The sequence below is a fragment of the Hyaena hyaena genome, unplaced genomic scaffold, assembly GCF_003009895.1.
Source record: "Hyaena hyaena isolate Hyena2069 unplaced genomic scaffold, ASM300989v1 scaffold_1081, whole genome shotgun sequence".
NCBI lineage: Eukaryota > Metazoa > Chordata > Mammalia > Carnivora > Hyaenidae > Hyaena > Hyaena hyaena.
Window position 1 is genome coordinate 125,240 of NW_024081716.1, and position 18,636 is coordinate 143,875.

Consider the following 18,636-nt stretch of genomic DNA (forward strand, 5'->3'; position numbering starts at 1 on the left):
TCTCTTGGTTTGCCCACCCTCACCCCAAGGAGGGATCTTGGACTACAGTTTGAGGGAAGGGCAGTCAAAAGCACACACACCATCACCAGGAGGGAAGAAATGTGAGCTGGAAGATAGGAGAGAGAGAGTTTGCTCCCAAATCCTAACGTCAGGCTTACCCAGTATCAGCCAGGTCAAGATGCCACAGGGAGAGGAGGTATAGACTGGAGAAGAGATGGCAGGAGGAGACCCTTCCCTTGTCATGATCCATGCAGCAAGAAAAGAAGAGATATTCATGGGGCCTGAACTCAGAGGGGCAGGGAGGGCAAGGTTAAGGGCTGGACTCTGGGGCCTGTCTTTAAGGCACGGGGTCCATAGATACTGCCTGCCGGGCTCTGAAAGTAAGATCCACGATGCCTCTCGTTTAGGGGAACCAGAAAGGGGGATAGCGAGGGGAGCTGTGTCAGAGGCCCCCGTACCACCTCTAGATTCACTTGAAAGACCCACAGGGCCCAGTGTATAGCTGTATTCAGCAGCGTGCTTTGCTATAGTGAAAGGATACAAGACACAGTCAATAAAGGAAAGAGGTGCATGGGATAAAGTCCAAAGTTCAAAGCTAGGAGTCTTCTCGTGGAGTCGCACTGGACACAATTCCCCCAGCGATGAGCTGGGACGTGCATGAAATGGCATCTACCAGGCAACTCATTAGAGATTCAGCACCCCTAGATTTTACTAGGAGCTGATCATGTAGGCACCCCCATCCGGCACGTGCCCAAGTTCCAGAGACTCAGAAGCGGGGCGGAGTTCAGCACAACCCATGTTATTCATACAGTTTAGGCACAGGGAGCCACTCTTATTAGTCCTGGAAATGGCGGGGCCCTCCTGAGGTGCAAGTTCCTGGGCACCAGCAAAATGCCACCCTTTCCAAGGGTGGTCTCTGTCTCTGTGAAAATCCCTCCAAGACTCCTCCGGGCGGGATGGGTACATGCATATGTGTGGGGGCAGGGGGAGAGAAGAGGTAGAAGATGGGGTACAGACTCCTTCCTCCCTGTGGACAAAGGCGGCAAACGGAAGAGAGGAGCGGAGAGGCTGTCGCCAGCCGCTCCCCCCCCCCAGCCCGCCAGCACAGCTGACTCCCATTGGGGACCCCCCGCCATGTGGCTGCTGCGGCCTTGGCAGGCCTGCCTTCTCACCCCCACAAGATTGGTAGGAAGGCGTGGAGTGGCTGCTTTGGCTCAGAAACCTTCTTGGCACTCCCAGCAGTGCCACACATCGGAGCCTGGAAGATGGTTTCTAATTTTCCAAACCAGCTTTGCTGACCCGATTCTCTCTCTTTTTTAAATCAAGTCTTCTGCCAAGAAAGGGGATTGAGGAATGAAAGTAGCTTAACGGAACGGGCTCTGTGGGCGGTGGGGCTGGTGTCTCCATGGAGATGCGGCCGAGGCTGCATGGAGACACAGGCGGGCTGAGATGCAGGGGGACAGCTGTGTGCCTTTGACGGTGGCTGCGACATGCATGGAAGGCTTCCTGGTGGGGGAGACCGGCCCTGCTCTGGGGCCCGGCTCTGGCCGTGGCCGAAGCAGACGGGTGTGAGTCCTTCAAAGCTCACTCATATGTTCTTTGTGGCAGGCCCAGAACAAGAACTGGGGAGGTTGCTGGGGCACGGCCTCTGCCCTTGGTTCTGGTGGGGCGGCTGTTGGGACAAGAAGTCGAGAAAACACGAATCAATAAGTGACTATGGCCACGTCCTAGCGTGTGGAGCTTCAGAGAGGCATTGCTCCCGAGGGAAAGGTCCGGGAAGGCTTTGTGGTGTGTGTTGTGAGACGCCCTCCAGGGGGAAGGCAGTGGAAAGTCATGCCAGTAGCAGGAAGTCTAGAACTTTCGGGAACTGGGGAGGGAAACGGGGAGGGTGAGAGAGAGGAGGAGAGGGGGAGAGAGGGAGTATGTGTGTGTGTGTGTCTATGTGTAGGTCTCTGTGAATCTGTGTGTGTGTGTGTGTGTGTGTGTGTGTGTGTGTGTGTGTGTATGTGGCTTCCTGGGGCCATAGCAGTTGGTGATGTGGGACAGGTAAACAGGGACCAGATGATGAAGACAGTACAGTGCTGGAGAAAGAAAATGTGTTTTGGATCTATACAGATCTGGCTTCTCAATCTTGCCCTGCTACTGATGGGCTGGAAAATTCTGGAAACTTCCCCACTGCCTTCAGTCCTCAGGCTCATCATCTGAAAAGCAGGAATATCAAGCAGACCCGCTCTCTGGGACACCGGGTAGGACTTAGTGGGCTCCTCTGTGTAGCGTGCCTGGGGTTTGCCAGTCAAGGATGTGAGCTCCTTGCTCTCTTCTCTTAAAGGCCAAAGCGTTGGTCTTTGCCTTGCTCGAACTACAGTTTCCAGGTCATTTGCATTCAAGCCCGTTGGGCTTGTGTGGAAATGCTGGTTTCTGGGTGTCAGGGCAGGCAGGGGGAACCAGGGTCCCTGGGTGTAAGGTCCAGGAGCCTGCATTTGCTCAGTCTCCTTAGATGGTTCTGATGCTCAGTAAATCATAGGTGCACCGTGTCGGGACATGAGGTCAGGCCCGTGGTGGGCTGGGCTGGGATCTTCAGCCCCACTATAAAGTGTGCTGAGGAATAATTTAGGAAGATGCCTGGCGTCGGGAGGTGGGGCGGGGGTGGCGGGCAGCAGGGATGGGGGATGGGGAGGGGAAGGCAGGAAAAAACAGAGAAGAGATGACACCAATCAGAGGTGCCTTTCTGCCCCTCCCACAGGACTCACCAGTAGGACCCTCAGGCCCTTGGAAGCCCAAAGACAAACGCCACCGCCCTGCAGGGTCTGTCAGTCAGGGAGGACAGGTCACAGGTGATGGCAGCACAGAGGAACACCCCATGGTCCTCGTGCCAAGGAAGCACCGGGCTGAAATCAGCTCTAATCCTGCACGATTATAACAGGAAAAGGGATGGCCGCAAGGAGTCCAAGTCTGTCACTTTCCCATTTCCACGGGGCTTTTGCCTCTTGCGTTATTCATCTCAGTTGCACCTCATGACGGTTTTGTCGGGATTAGTGTAATAAGACTTAGAGCCCTTCGGCAGGTGATGCAGTGGGGGTCAGCCTCGTGCAGGAAGGAGCCAGACTTGGGATGTGACGGTACTTTCTGTGCAATCGTAGAACACTGGATGGGCCACAAATGGGTAAAGTGGGGAAAAGGGGAAGGAATCAAGATTTATGCAGGGAGGCAGGTTGAGAAGAATAGATAGCAAGCATGTAAAAACAGGTTTGACGATGGCACGATTGTAATGGGCGTTTTCCTCTTGGATTTCCAATGTGTTCTTACTATAATGGCGCAGTGCCCTTTGGATAAAAATAAACTCTAACGTAGTTGTAGATTTATCAGCAGTATAACATATGGTAAGGCAGCTGCATTTCTGAGTTAGTGAGTCTCATCCTTCACTCTGCCTTCGTATATGTAAAGTCATTGCTATCTGTACAATGGGCACATTGATAGTACCTTCCCCACAGAGTTTTGAGGACATGAAATGCATGGGTGCTAACTAAGGTCATTACCACAGGCTGGGCCTATCCTGAAGGCTTCACGTGTTACCACATGCTTTCTTATAGTAGCATCACCCTCATTGTAGAGAGAAGTAGGTCAGGGATTCCAAAGGGCAAGCAGCTTGCCCAGGGTCGCACAGCAAGTTAGTGACCAATTGAGCTTTCCGTCTAGACCATCTGGCTCTAAAGGTCTACTCCTGTTAAGAGCTTGGCGCTAGGGAGAGGGCTAGGGAGACCAGGATGTCACAGGGGCAGAATTTATGGATGCCGCCATCGCCTCGTGCTTTTCACTCAAGCCCTATTGTCGGGATCTTTGGGACAGAGCCAGGGACGAGGCACCGGGTGGCATAATTCTGTCCCTGGAGTTTGCAGCTGTCACATACAAAAGATGAATGTGTGTCGGGCAGCTCCGTTTTTATCTCCCCACAAAGTTTAATTTCCCCGATGTGAGTGGTTCGATTGCTTTGAGGTTTCCAGGGTTTGCATTTTTCATAAAAAGGGCGGTTTATTGGGCATTGTGATGCCGTGAGGCTGCAGTGCACGGATGTTAATGAAATTCATGTTTCCTGCCATAATGAGGATCCTAGATCAGGGCCCCGCCTTGGCAGTCAGCGGAAGGGTTCAGTTTTTCTCCTCTGTCTTCCTAACTCCTGGGATGTCCACGTCTAGGTGACATGCCCCTAGGAAGTTCGTAGTATGTACCGTCTTATTTTCACTGCACTATTGCAAGCCAGGGTGGCAGCAGGACAGAGAGATGTTTACCGAAAGCCAGCTTAAGGCGGCGGTTAGGATGGCAAACTGCAGAATCAGATATTCCTGAGTTCCAGTCAGGCGCCACTACTCAATAAGCAGGTGGCCTCGGACCAGTCGTACTGTGCTCTGTGCCTTTGCTGGCACAGCTGGAAAATGTGGGTAACAATTGGGCTTGTAGGCTTATCATGAAAGATTTGAAAAGACAACACATAAAAAGTGCTTGACACAGTACCCGGCGCATTGCTGAACAGTCAGTAAGTGATTGCTTTTCTTGGTGAAGCCCCTGCCCCAGGACAGCCCTGGACAATGTTACAGGCATCATCTCATTTAATCCTTACAGCAGTCCTGTGGGCTGGGATTTTTGTCCCCGTTTAACAGATGAGGAAATGGGCTCAGAGAGGTGAAGTGGCTTGCCCCAGGTCGCACAGCTCATCAGACGTAGGATGAGAACTCTATTGGGTTGGGGGCCCCCTCTACGAAGAATTTCGTGGCACTGCCCAGAATGGCAGGTCTAGTCCTCCCGGCCATCCGAAGGAAGTCTCTCGTCTTCAGACACACAAGGAAATCACTTCAGAGGCAACTAATAATTCTTCCAGCATCAGACAAACTACTCCAGATGACCTTATGCAGTGATTTTCTCTGGTCACCCTGCAAGGCTGCGAAACAGTGAAGAAGGGCCCTGAAAATTCGCCCCTGGCAGTGCTTTGTGCCAAAAAACGAGAAAGGGGTTGTGGGGTAGGGAATGCGGGATATGCATTCGCATCTGTGCCCCTGCCCCCACACCTGGTGCCAGCTCCTGAGCTGGAAGCTGGGACCAAAGCTGGGACAAGATCAGGCCCCTGCCCCCACGACACACATACAAGAGAACAGACAATTGTGGTGTAGGGCCTGAGTGCTAAGAGGTACAGGAACAAAAAATGTAGTGAGAACACAAGTCGGCAAGGGGGGGCTTGCCAGGGAAGGCAGCACACGGTGAGTTGGGTTTTGAAGCCTGACTAGGAGTTCAAGAGCAACCCGTGTTGAGAAAAGTGACAGTCTTCCCGAGTGGTTGGAGCTTCTGGAGAATGTGCTGAGGAGCATGGCAGATGACATGGAGACATCAAGGAGCTCCCATGTGCGGCTCGCCAGCCACTGTGGGAGGGCACTACCATAGTTTCCAGGGGCTGGTAGAACGCATTTCCGCAACCCGCTGCAACCCGTGTGGCTCGATGCAATAGGAATTAATTCTCAGAGTTCTGGAGACCAGAAGTCCAAAACCAAGGCAGGGTCACGCACCCTCTGAAGGGTCTTTCCCTGCCTCTCCTAGATTCTGGTAGTTGCAGGTGTCCTTTGGCTCACAGGGGGATCATTCCAGTTTCTGCCTCCCTGCTCAAATGACTCCTCCTCTCCTTGTGTGTTCGTCTTCCTCTGTATGTCTCATAGAAGGGCCCTTATTCTCGGATTTAGAGCCCACCCGCCTAATCCAGGATGACTTCATCTTAAAATCTTTAACTTAATAGTACCTAGAGAGACTTCATTTCCAAATAAGGTCACATTTACAGGTTGCAGAGATTAGGACATGCACATATCTCTTGGGGCGGGGGGCAGGGGGCGCACTACTCAACTTACTCTGAGGCTTCACATGCATTATCTGATGTAATGCTCCGAACTCTGAGAGTGAGAGACTACTGCTATTCCCCTTTTATGGAAGAGGAAACTGGCTCAAAGAGATGGAAGGTAAACTTTATGAGAGCAGGGACCTCCCCTGTCCTCCTCGGCGTTGTTTAGAATTATGCCCAGTGTCTAGAATTATTTCTGGCACGTTATAGGTGCTCAGCTAATAGTGAATAAATGCCTTCCAAGGAAGATAGCATGGGCTAAAGAGCCCAGGCCAATATTTCACTGAGTTAGACTCCAGATTGTATTACTTCATTAGCTGTGTGACTTTGAGAAAATGAGGTAACTTCTCTGTGCCTTAGTTTCCTCATCTCAAAAAAAGGAAGATGTATCTATCTCGTAGGGCTGTTGGGAGGTTTACAAGAATAAATCCATGTCCAGTGCCAAGAACAGTGCCTGGCATGTGATCAGTGCTTAGTAAATAGAAATGCAAAATGTTATTCCACACTGCCTCTCGAAAGGGGAAGCAGACCAGTGGTGGCTAATTATGGTGCACTGAGAAAAATGTCAGGGAGCTGTGAGCAGATGAGGGAGGGGCTCAGTACTTCCTGAAGACTTTTGGGGAAGACTATGGGGGAAGAGGAGCTACTTGACCTGGGTCTAGGATGAGCAGCAGGACCAGCAAATGCAAGAGCGTGGAAGTGGGGAAGTGAGGGTGCGTTCAGGCAGTTGGAAGGAAGGGGCTGAGTCCCAGGGGCGGGGGTGGGGTGGGGCGGGAGGTGTTGAAGACAAATCAGCAAAGGCCTTGTCTTCTGACTGAAGCGGAAGATACTGAGCTGGTCCTGGAGTGGAGAGGTCAAGGTGCCCTTTAGGTGCCTCTGTGTATTGTCTGAACCTATCTGTGGGAACTGGGGAAAGTCACTTAACCTCTCAGAGCCTCAGTTTATCCATAGGCAAAGTGGGGATAATCTACTTGTTGCTTATGATTGTGCCAATATTCGTATACAGTAAGTTCCCAATAACTCTTAGCACCTATGATTAGTATTGTTACTACTATTGTACGGATGTATGGCTCACGGTGGGTGGTCATTATGGCCCCTGCCTCGGCCCGGCTTTGCCAGAGCTGCGAGCTACATACCCTGTGTTGAGTTCTTTCTCTGTGCTCTCTCTGACCTATGCTCGAAAGCTTGAGGAGACATCTCAGGCAGGTCTTCGCAGATTCCAACCCAAATCCTGATCCTTTTCGAGGTTAAGGTGCTTTTGTTTGAGCATGTGTTGGGGGCTGTAGTGGATGGGGTTGAGAATCAAGGACGGAGAAGAACAGAAGGCCAAGCGCACGTAATTCAGTGCTCCATCCTGCATAAACACAGTGTGGTTTGGACCAGCTTACACATCTGTCTGCTTGTGTACATCTGGGGAAGAGTGTGTACGTGCATGCGTGTGGTCTTCATTCGATTCAGCGTTCAAGTTCAGGAGATGTTTGCTGGTGCCCGTCTGTGGGAATCACGGTGGCAGGCATACGAGAGAGGATGAGATTCCCTCGCTGCCTGAGGCATTCCCCAGGGAAGGGAGGGGTCAGAGGTGTGAGTAGGTCATGGTGACAGAGTGGGCACCCTCAGAGCTGCCTAAGCAGACCCCGTACAGAGCCGGGCAGGGAAGGGGAAGAGGGCTAGGCCGTTCTCCCTGAGCGGAAGGTCACGCGGGAGTTCCGGGCTGAGAAGCACAAGTGCAGAAGCCCTCCGTGGGCTGGGCCTGGCTGGAGGGGACCGTGCGGAGCCGGGGACTGGTGGCCTGAGCTGGAGGCTGGCCCTGGGAGCTGAGACGTAGCAGGTTGTTAGCTGAAGGCACAGGGATGTGTGGGAGGTGCCTCTCCTGTCCTGGACAGGACAAGGGTGGCTTTGGTCTCAAAGCCCTATGATGCCTCATCTCCGTGTCCTCTCCCCTTGTTCCCTGTCTCAGCCACACTGCTCCTTCCGGGCCCCCTGGAGCCCTAGACTCTCTCTGTGGGTCTGTGGGCTGGCGCCTCACCCTGGACCAGACCAGAAGCTTCTTAGCTGGAGCCCCTTCTCCCAGCCTGGCCCACCCTATCCCTGGTCTGTGCCCTTCCGGGTCCTCCCCAGGGCTTGTTTTGTAATTATTTCTTGGTGATCTGATTGTTCAGCATCTGATCCCATCTCTGCCACCAGCTCTGGCAGCGATCACTGTGCAGCAGCCGTGGGCCCCTCATCAGAGTGTGCTGAGTGGGTGCTCCGATGAACGCACGAGGGGCGGGGCGCCGCGAGTATTTCCAGTGGTGAGGATGGCATCTCCGAGGAAACCCAGATCTAGCCTGGATTTTCTTTCTGGTCCCAGATTGTCATGTCAAGAGGGGAAGCCGAGGGCCCGGGGACCTCAGTCAGGCTTCCGCATTCCGACGTGCTTGCGGGGAGGTGGGAGCTTCTCCCGGGGTCCTCTCTGAGGATCCCCCTCTGTGCTGGGAGTTGTACCATCAGGACCAAAGCACTAACGAATCTGCCAGAAAGGGAGGGGCCAGCTGAGGATGGCCAGCCCCCCAGGATGTCCCATGGAGATCCTTCCTCAGGGAACATCTCATCCAGATAGCACAGTGGGAACCTTCATCTACTCCCCATTTCCTTTCCAACCACCAGTGCTGCTCTGTTCACAAGAATCCACACCAGCCCAAATGTCACCCTTTGTCCTCAGAGCCAACCCGGCCCTCCTTCCCTTTCACCTCACTCTGCTTACCTCCCAGGAACTTCTCGAAGTATCCATCCCTCCCACCCTCACGGCCCCAGGCCCCGCCTCAGCACTGGGGGCAGGGCCTCGTGCATCAGCCTCGCCGCTGGCCTCTCTGCCTCCAGCCCCTGCCAAGCTGCCTCCCTGTTGCTCCCAGAGACATCTTTCCAAAACACAATTTGTAGCCTGTCACTTCCCTCCTCAAAACCTTCAGGGGCTCCCTGTTACCCTGGAGATAAAGCCAAGTTTTAGCCTGGCCCTTCCTTACCTGTTCTCTTGCCTCCTGCCTGTTGCCCCAGACCTCTGTCTTCCTCACCTGCATCCTCTGGGCCAGCCGTGGTCAACCATGTGATGTTTCCAGAACCGTCCCAGCTGCCACCCTGCAACAGATACGACGTCTTTGCTCAGAACCTTCTTCCTTCCCTATCCTAGCGTTCTTCCAGGAAGTCACTTGCAACATTGCCTCCTCCAGGAGGCCTTCCCTGATCCGCGACCCCTCACCCTCCTCCCACTTTCAGGCTGGTTAGGCCTAGAAGTCCCCTGTGATGCTGCCCTCACTCATGGTGCCACCTCTTGTGTGGCATGTGCCCACCCCCACCTGCCCACCTCTCCCTCACCCTGTGGACTGTGAGGCTCCGAGGGAGGGCTTGTGCTTGACTCACAGCCCTGTGTTCCCTGACCGCCACAGGCTTTCAGGAAATGAGTGTGGAGCCTGTTTGGGATTCTCTCTCTCTCTCCCCCTCTCTCTCACTTTCTGCCCCCTACCCTCCTTCCCTGCTTATGCCCACTCTCTCTCTCTCTCTAAAAAAAAGAAAAGAAAAATAATCATACAGTATGTGGCCTTTTATGCCTGACATTTTTCCTTCAGCATGTTTGCAAGGTTCGTCTACATTTGTGGTATCTACCAGTGCTTCCTCCCTTTCGGTGCACGAATAGTGTTCTGTTGTGTGGACAATGTGTTTATTCATGCATCACTTGATGGACATTTGGGCTGTTTCTGCCTCTGGCTATTGGGAAATCTGGACATTGAAAATTCTTTACATCTACACTTCAAACATCTGTCGACCAGGTAGTCGTAGGTCATTAACATCAGCTAGTGGTCTGTAATGGCTCCTTTCCTTGTACTAATCAAATACTCTCTCCAGCACCCGTAAGGGGGTGTAGGTGTATTTGGGGCCTCTCTTGTGCCAGGTTCCAGCCTCTGCTGACATCTCCGTCCCTCTCCACATCTTACCCGGGGGATTCTGGTTTGTCCTCTGCACTCTCCCACCCCTATCTTGGGTGAAATGCTGGTGAGTGTGCAACAGGCCACAGCGTGCACGTGGGGTGGGGGGAGGCAGCTCACAGCGCCGACCGGAGTTTAGAAGTGAATTGGAAATGTCACCATCTAACATCTTTTTCCTCCATCCTTTCACCACTCCTGACATAAAATGTGTGGGGTTTTCCCCTCACCAAGTAATTCTCCGATTAAGACTCAGGGGATGCTGACTAGATGTCCTATAATGTAACTTGACTCTGATGCTTGCTGCTGGAGGTAGCACAGACCCCCCCACCCTGCCCCAGGTTTAAGGGCTCAGTCCCACAAGACTGCGCTGGTTCAGATGCTGCTCCCAGGTCCCAGATTGTATCTGTACTCCTCACCGACTTGCTATTTATTCACTGGGGCCTCCTACAACCTCCTCTTCAGTTTTAATAATTTGTTAGAACGGCTCGCAGAACTCAGGAAAGTGCTTTCCTTAGTGCTATTGATTTCTTATGAAGGCTACAAATGAACAGCCCCCCGAAGAGAGGCAGAGGGTGAAGTCTGGAAGGTTCCTGAACACAGGGCATCTGTCTCTGTGTAGAGTGTGGGGTGAGCCACATGTCCCCCATACGGGCTCCTTCTTGTCACCAACCTGGATGCTCTCTGAATCTCTTCAAGATTTTTATATAGGCTTTGTTCTATATGACTGATGATCATGATTGATGAGATCACTGGCCATCAGTGATCGAACTCAATCTCCCCCTGCCCTGTGGGTGAGGCGACGGGGTCGCAAGTTCCAAACCTCTCATCACTTGGTTGGCTCCCTGGTGGCCGACCCCTATCTTTAGGGACTTTCCAGAAGTCCCATCATTAACATAAACTCAGGGACTTGTTATGAATAATAAAAAACACTCCTCTCATCTTTATGGATCTGGGCTATTTCAGGAACTGGGCACAAAACCCAAATATTAGAACAAAAGATGCTTCTAGTACTCCTATCATTTAGGAAATTATAATGGTTTTAGGAGTTCCGTGCCAAGAACTGGGAGCAAGATCCAGATATATATTTTTCTTGTCTCATCATAGCAGACTGTCCTAAACCTTTATATACACATGCATGGGCTATTTCTCATGGACAGTGCCTGGCCATCGGTTTAGAGGGTCACCTCCCATATCTGTCTTCCTCTTTCCTTTTCAAAGCCCATCCCCCCACCCCCACCCCCAGTTTTTAAAGCTGCCAACAAACAACTCCATTCATTTGGAGCAACATAGACTTCTGTCTCCTCTGTCCTTCCCGGTTTGGGAAGGAGGTGGGATGGGGACCCCTTAGGGCGACTTGATTTTTTCCCCCGAATCAAAGAAATCTTCTCTCCGTCAGAGGAATTCTGCTATATTTCTGGGCCAACTGACTCAAAAGGCGGCCACCTTTTAAAAATAACATGAAAACAATTCTGCTTGTAACGCTAGGTGCCTGATACCATGGGGGTTACCCTCCTGCTTTGTACAGAGAGAGTGGGACGGGGTCAGCGCAAGCCTAGAGGGACCTCTGAAATTAGCCATTTACTCCTTTTGGATAAACCCTGGTGGTGCCTCCAGCCTGTTTAGTGTGGTGTTACTTTTTTTAAAGCTTGCTTGTAGATAATGGTTAGGAGCTGGGCCTTCGCTGTGAGTAATTTGGGGACTGGTAGATGAGCAGAGAAGGGACGTGCCCTGACTTAGATTTTGAAAGGACCTCTCAGGGTGCTGTGTGTGACTACTTTGCAGGGGTTGAGGAGGCTGCTAGTGAGGGGTGGCTTTGGAACTGCACGTGAGAAGTGACGATGGCTTGGCCAGGCTGGAGATGGCCAGGGTGGTAAGAAGCTATTGGATTACGGATATGTTTGAAGGCGAACACGATAGGTTCTGCTGTAGATTGGATGTAGAATATGAGAAAAGGAGTCAGGACGTTTGGCCCGAGTGACTGCAAAGGTGAAGTTGGGGAAAAATGCAGGAGGAGCAGATGTGGGAGGGCGAGGGACAGGGGTTTGGTTTGGAAATGTGTCTACGGTGCCTGCAGCATGTCCAAGTGGAGGTGAAAGAGGCAGTTGTGTCTGAGATGGGAATTCAGTAGTGGTAGGGAGGGGGGATGGTGGAAGGTGGGAGCACCGGAAGTGACAGGTGGCTTAATGATCACCACCCCCTGACCCCCACCCCCACCTTTGCACGTGCACACAATTAACAGGAAAGGGAAATGAGGGGAAGAATCACACTTGGGCTGAGAAGGAGCTTCAGAAAGTGTCTAGCAGAAGGGGGAAACTGAGGCCCAAAGAGTACAAGTGCTTGCCAGATCACTGTGCAAGTTAGTGACAGAGTGACACAGAGCCTGTTCCCTAGGCTCCAGGCCCCTGCCCTTTCTGACACACCGCGTTGCCTTCCAGCTCTGGATGAAGGCTGCCTGCGTGGCCGGCTGCAGGCAGGTGAGGCTGAGGCTGGATGACTCTCAGCTTTGTTTTCCTCCAGGTCACCATTCTCGTCAGCCTGGCCCTCGCTTTCCTTGCCTGCATCGTGTTCCTGGTGGTTTACAAAGCCTTCACCTACGACCACAGCTGCCCAGAGGGCTTTGTCTATAAGGTAAGGGGCCTCTGGCCGGTGGGGGGCCCCAGGAGACTGCCAGCTTCAGTGGGAGGGTTTATCGTTGTTGTCCAAATTCAGGCAACCTCCCTGCAGACTCTTTAAAATGTATTGTGTGCCAGGCAAGGAGTTCCATGGAGGACACGGTTTCCTTCCGGCAGGCAGTAGAGTTCTTCCTCCCAGATGGTGCTCTCCAGAGTCCGGAGTCCAGAGGTGCTCCAGCTTTGGGCTGCAAGTCAGCGGTCAGGGAGAGCTCCCTCCCGCTTGAGATGGGCTGGTCCCTCTGCAGAAAGCTCTGCCTGACCTTCTTTGGTGTGATGTCTGATTCCCAGGCCCGGTGTTGGTCCGTGGAGATGGGAGCATGGGGAGCAGGTGCTTTTGAGGTCTCCCTGAGTCCTGCTGGGGGGCCCTTTGCTCCGAACCCTGCTCTGACTGCTCCTCCCCTTGAAGAACCGAACCAGATGGCTGGCGTTGGGGCATCTCTTGCCCCTTTGAACCTCAGTTTTCTTGCCTGTCAAATGGGCTCTAAGAATACCTACCCCCAAGCTTTTTGTGAGGCCTAAGGAGAGAATTTAGGTAAAACCAGTTAGCAAAGGACCTATTAGATAATGGGCTCTCAACAAGTATTAGTTGCACTAAAGACAGAATTTGCTTTACAGCAAAAACAGGTGATACAAATATTTATAAATTCTCATTTACAAAGTACCTATTATAAATTGCACCCTTTCTTAGCTGTTTTCACAAACATTATGTCAGTTGAACTGTATACCCATTCTGAAAAAAAATAGGTTTTTTTTGCCCCTGTTTTGCATATGAGGAAACAGGGTAAGAATGTTTATGATAAGTGAGGTTTCCAAATGACACATTACATTCCTAAATGAGGAATTCCTAAATTCCAACGGGGAATATTCTCCCTTGGAAACACATGGCCTTTGGGTCTGCCAAGTTTGACTTTCAAAGACTGAATTCCTAGTAGTTCAAAGCTGAGGTTCTGAAAGTTCAGCAACAACTCTCGATAGGAGACAGTTGACTGAGCTATGATATAGTCACACAAGGAAATTCTTCGCCACCGTGAGTGAGGAAGGTCCCCACACACGGGCCTGGAATATCCTCCAAATTGTAATGAAGAGGAAAAGGTGCTGCCTTTGTGTGAGGAAAAGAAGAGGTGAAGGATATTTGCTTATATTTTCAGAAGAAGATTCTAGAAGAATAAATTTAAAAAAACTAAGAAAAGTGATTATTTGGGGGAAGGGACGGAAAAGAGTAGAGAGGACAAGGAGGAGGAGAAAGGCTTCCCTGGATACATCTTGCTACATATTTGTCCTTGGTGTCTGTAAATGTCTGACAAATTGAAGAAGTAAAGACGAAAACGTAATTTCTAAAAATTAAAAAGAAGCTTAACAAAGGATCTAGCTCCACGTCACATTTGGGACATAAATGTACCAAGAACATAAATATTCCAAATGACTTCAGAGCATAGAGCATTGACTGCACGCCCTCCCTGGGATATATTCTAAGGACACAGAAAGCTGCAGAGAAATCTTAAAGTTGCTTCAATAGTCTCTTAGTCATAATATTAGTGTTATTTTTTGACCATTTGGTATATATCATAGGATAACGCAAATATACAATTCGATCAATGTTGCTAGGAACCAAAGATTTTGATATAAGAGAGAGGAGTTAGAAGTATAAAATCAAAGACATGAAATAGCCACGGGTGGGACCAATTGGCCCGGAGGAGCAACTGGGGGATGGGTGGACCCGCCTGACCACGAGGCCCGATGGGTTACTACCAGTGTCCCCTGCAACTCCACAGTCAGTAGACAGAGGACCTTGGGTTAGTATCGGCATCAGGTTTCTTACTCTCTTTTTTAAAATCGAGGAATAGTTGACAAATAACATCACGTTAGCTTCAGAAATCAACAGAATGATTCGATATCTGCATATATTTTGGAATGATCGCAGTAAAGCAGGTGAATGGCTGTCACTCTACAGCTACAAAAATTTTTTTCTTGTGATAAGAATTTTTAAGATCAACTCTCTTAGCAACTCTCACATATACAATAGCAGTACTGCTAACTAGAGTCACCATTGTCCATGACCTCTCCAGGGCTTCTTATTTAATCACTGCAAATTTGTACCTTGTTACCACTTTCTCCTGTACCTCTACCCCCAACCCCTGTCTCTGGCAACCACCCGTCTAGTCGGGGCTTATTTTTTCTGGCTTTGAGTAGAAAGAAATCACCACGATGGTGATGATGTTGGAAAAGCCTGCAGAAGGCCGGGACCAGGCCAGGTGACATCGCCTGCTGTCTGGCTGAGAGCCCCGTGTGCTGATGGCCCCCAGATGGGGTGGCCCCAGTGTAGGTTGGGTTGGAAGCCATCTGCTGAGCTCCCACTGACTGTCTCTCTCTTCCTCAGCACAAGCGCTGTATCCCGGCCTCCCTGGATGCTTACTACTCATCCCAGGACCCCAACTCCAGAAGCCGCTTCTACACGGTCATCAGCCACTACAGTGTGGCCAAGCAGAGCACTGCTCGGGCCATTGGGCCATGGCTGTCAGCGGCTGCTGTCATCCATGAGCCCAAGCCGCCCAAGACCCAGGGCCATTAGAGGCCCACCCCCAGCCAGAATGGGGGGGTGCGGAGGGGGACCCCCCCATTGGCTAAGCCAAGCTCCAGTTACAAGACACCACTGTACTCCTGGGATATGGGGGTGGGGGCGGGACAGGGGTGGGGTGGGGGGGAACTCACCGAAAATATCGTGCACTGGAGTTGTCTGAATCGGTATTTCTTTTTGTCTTTTGGTATTGTTGATTCGTCCCCAAGTCAGGATTATGTACAAAGGCATGTTTCGTGTTGATTGTCCCCATGTAAGATATTTTCAAAGCCGCTGCTTATTACTTGTTAGGAAATTTTAAAAACAGGAAAGGAAACAAAATGAACAAAAAAACCCCCAAAACCAGAGTAAACTGGCTGGATCTGGAAGGCGTTGACGGGCAGTAGAGACCACAGACTCTGGGCTTCTTAGCAGAGAAGCTGTAGTTGCAGTGTGGCGTTTGGAAGATACCGGAAACGTGAGTCACGCAGGCTGGCACTAGGTGGTTGGCCTCTGGTCTGCAGGATAGGAATACGGGAAGTGAGGACCAGCCCAGCTGGAGAGAAGGGCTGATTTCGGCATTGGTAAGCCCAGGACGCATGAGACCCAAAGAGAGGAACACCGCCCCCACCAGTGTGTTAGCACAAATTGTCCATATGGGAATCAGAGCTAGGGCTCAGGCTGACCCAGGCGGCCCTGGGATGTACAGACACAAGCAAACAATGAGCCGCAGGCAGTCGTTCTCCGTCTTTTTCTAGCGTTTCTACATCTCCAAGTGGGTACTGCCTATGGTCAAGAGGCAGCAGGGGTAGTAAGGGAGAGAGGGGAGGAGACGCCACGGGAGGAAGGAAGGCACACAACCAGCTTGTATCACATTCAGCCAAGCTAGAAGCACAGGCACCACGTTTTAAAATTCTTGTTTGTTTGTTGTTTCCCAAAGTGCTAGTCACAACTGGAAGAGCGATAAGGGTCGTAACCAGGAGCCTCAGGTGAGAGACTTCAAGATGGGGGTTGCAACGACACCAAATCATTCCTACCAGAAGCTGAAGAATGTGACCGTCATTTGGCCACTGGTTGCACTGACAACCATTGGACAAGCACCCAGAGTTCCCAGTCTAGTTCTAGAAACTCCTGATGAGGGGAGGCACTGGCCGGGCCTCCTGCTGCCTGGGACCCCATTAGCCTGTGCCTGCTCCCACCAGGCTCTCCTGCCAAGGGTCCTGGGGGGGCCCATGCTGTGGGGAGTGGCCCCGGGCCTTCAGGGCTGTACTGGCTAGGAGAGTTGGTTATCTGAGATGTAGGACCGTTTCCCCACAAAGCTGTGACAGGCCGGTTAACAGGCACTCTCTCCTGGCTTGCTAGGGTGCCGAAATCGTCACACGCCACAGTTAGGTAGTAAGGCTTGCGTAGCTCAAGCTCTCCTGCCAAACCCTATCATCTGATGTTCCTCCTCCCTCCGCATCACCTCCAGTCACCTGTAAATCCATTTGTCATCGAAGCGGAGTAACAAATTGTCCCTAGCAAAAACCGCTGAGCGCTTTATAATTTTGTGGTGTATTTTTGTCAGTAGGTAGCAGAGGCTGAAGTATTTTTTGGTGTAACTCTTGAACTTTTCTGACAGGAAACAAATAAAGATAGATGTGTCTGAAAGTCTTGACCTCCCTTTACCACTTTCTTTATCTTCTGGCTCAGGGAGCCTGGTAGGGGAGGGAAGGTGCTGGGGGCAGGGCGGGCTCGGGGGCAGAGTGTCCTGGTAGTCTGGGCCTGGAGATGGGCTGTGGGAAGGCCTCCATCCTCAGGCAGGGGGGGCCCTGAAATGATGCCGTGGTCAGAAGCGAGGGCTAAGAGATACGCCTGGCCCCTTGCCTTGCAATGCAACGTCCTTCACCCTTTCAGTATCTGCTGAGCAACCGTGGATGGGCCAGGCTGTGCTGGGCACGGGCATTTGATGATGAATGATGCAGAGTCTCCGCCCTGACATCTGGAGACAGAGGTGGACATGGACACAGGGATGGCAAGAGACAAGTTTGAGGATGCCACCGATATAATACCGTTGGCTACTAGCCAACAGCTTGAAGAGGAAGGTGATCAGTGATCGCTGGGGTCCTTTGCATAATTAGCTTTAAGGTTTATTATAACCAGGGCAGAGAGGGGTTATTGACCCCCATTTGACAGATATAGTAACTGAGGCTTGCTCAGAGGGATGAAGAGGTACCCTAGGGCCAGAGCAGATGAGCTGGGATTCAAACCCAGGTGTGTGTGATTCCTTTGCCCCCCAGCCTGCTTTTGTAGGATCCCGAGCAACACTGTCAAGGTTATATATAGTTCCATTCCCCACCCCCAAAGTCAAGTCACAGTTATCAAAACTAGCTCATTCTCAGCTGGAGCTCAGTATCAATGGCTAATGGTAAGAATAGGAAACATGTGGGGTGTCTGGCTGGTTCAGTTGGTAGAGCGTACAGATCTTGATGTCAGGGCTATACGTTGGAGCCCCATGGTGGATGAAGAGATTACTTAAAAAAATAAAATATTAAGAAAAAAATAAAAGAATGGCAAGCACATGAATGCCCCTTGCTGTGTGCCGGGTACTAAGCACGTCATATAACCCTCCTCCAGCTCCGTGAGGTAAGTAGCCCCATCATCAACATTATTGATGTCGTACTGACATCCTCACTCCCACTTTGAGATGGAGGAATGGAGGCACAGAGCAGTGCAGGAGGCTGTACGAGGTCATGTGATTAGGAATTGGCGGAGCCATGATTCTGATCCACAGAATCGTGGTACCAGTGTCTTAACCATGGTGCCCCTCGGCAGTAACCGCGCATCCCTGTACATAGCTTGGTAGTTAATGGCTTCGTTCACAGCTCTTCTCAAACTTAGATGGCCAGATATTTGAAGGAGAGACTGGGATTGACTCTGGGCAGAGTTGGAGGCTGAAGCTCCAAGCTCATTGCTAACACTGAGTACTGTGGCCATTCACACATGCCTGGTGGGGAGGAGGGCTGCCCACTCGGGGCTGCATAGGCTGCCGAGCCCTGGCATTAGACAACCCTAACTGCACCCACAGAGCCCTGGAATTTGGCCTCTGTTGAGGGCACGGGGAAGCCAGGGCAGGGATCTGGGCTGGCATCCCACTCACTGAGGCAGGCTGACCATATGGCCAGTGTGTAAACACCCACCGTTTTTTTCAATTACACAAAGTCAACTAAAGACTTAATGAACACATGTTCAAACATTCTGTCATAAATGGATTTGCCACTCCATTGCCTCAAAAAAGAAGCCAAAGCCATCTTTTCTCTGGAATGAATAGGCTGTGAGTGTGTGACCGGAAAGAAGGGAGAGGATGAGAGATAGGAGACGGATGACAGACATTTCTGGTTTTAGGGTCAACCCTGGGGCCATGTGCTATTCTTGGCGGAGTCCTAGCTGTCCCAGCAGAAGAAAAGGAGGGTACCAAACTCCTCCCACAATACCTAAGGAGTGGGAGATTCATTCCAGAAAAGTTTAACCAGAGGGGGTTTGGTCAGGGAAAAGCTGCTCTGGGTTTCGGAGGATGGGGACTCGAGGAGCACTGCT

At 51.4% G+C, this 18,636-nt stretch overlaps 1 protein-coding gene across 4 annotated transcripts in view; it reads left to right on the forward strand.

Moving 5' to 3' along the window:
* The window catches only part of LOC120223983 (neuronal vesicle trafficking-associated protein 2), a 91,717-nt gene extending 76,538 nt beyond the window's left edge, over window positions 1-15,179 (forward strand). For all 4 annotated transcript variants that reach the window (XM_039222212.1, XM_039222215.1, XM_039222214.1 and 1 more), the window contains 2 exons: window positions 12,352-12,462; window positions 14,884-15,179. In XM_039222212.1, coding sequence (XP_039078143.1) covers window positions 12,352-12,462; window positions 14,884-15,075 — 303 coding nt within the window. In that variant the 3' untranslated portion in view covers window positions 15,076-15,179. The remainder of the gene's footprint in view (window positions 1-12,351; window positions 12,463-14,883) is intronic.
* Window positions 15,180-18,636: the final 3,457 nt, after the last annotated feature.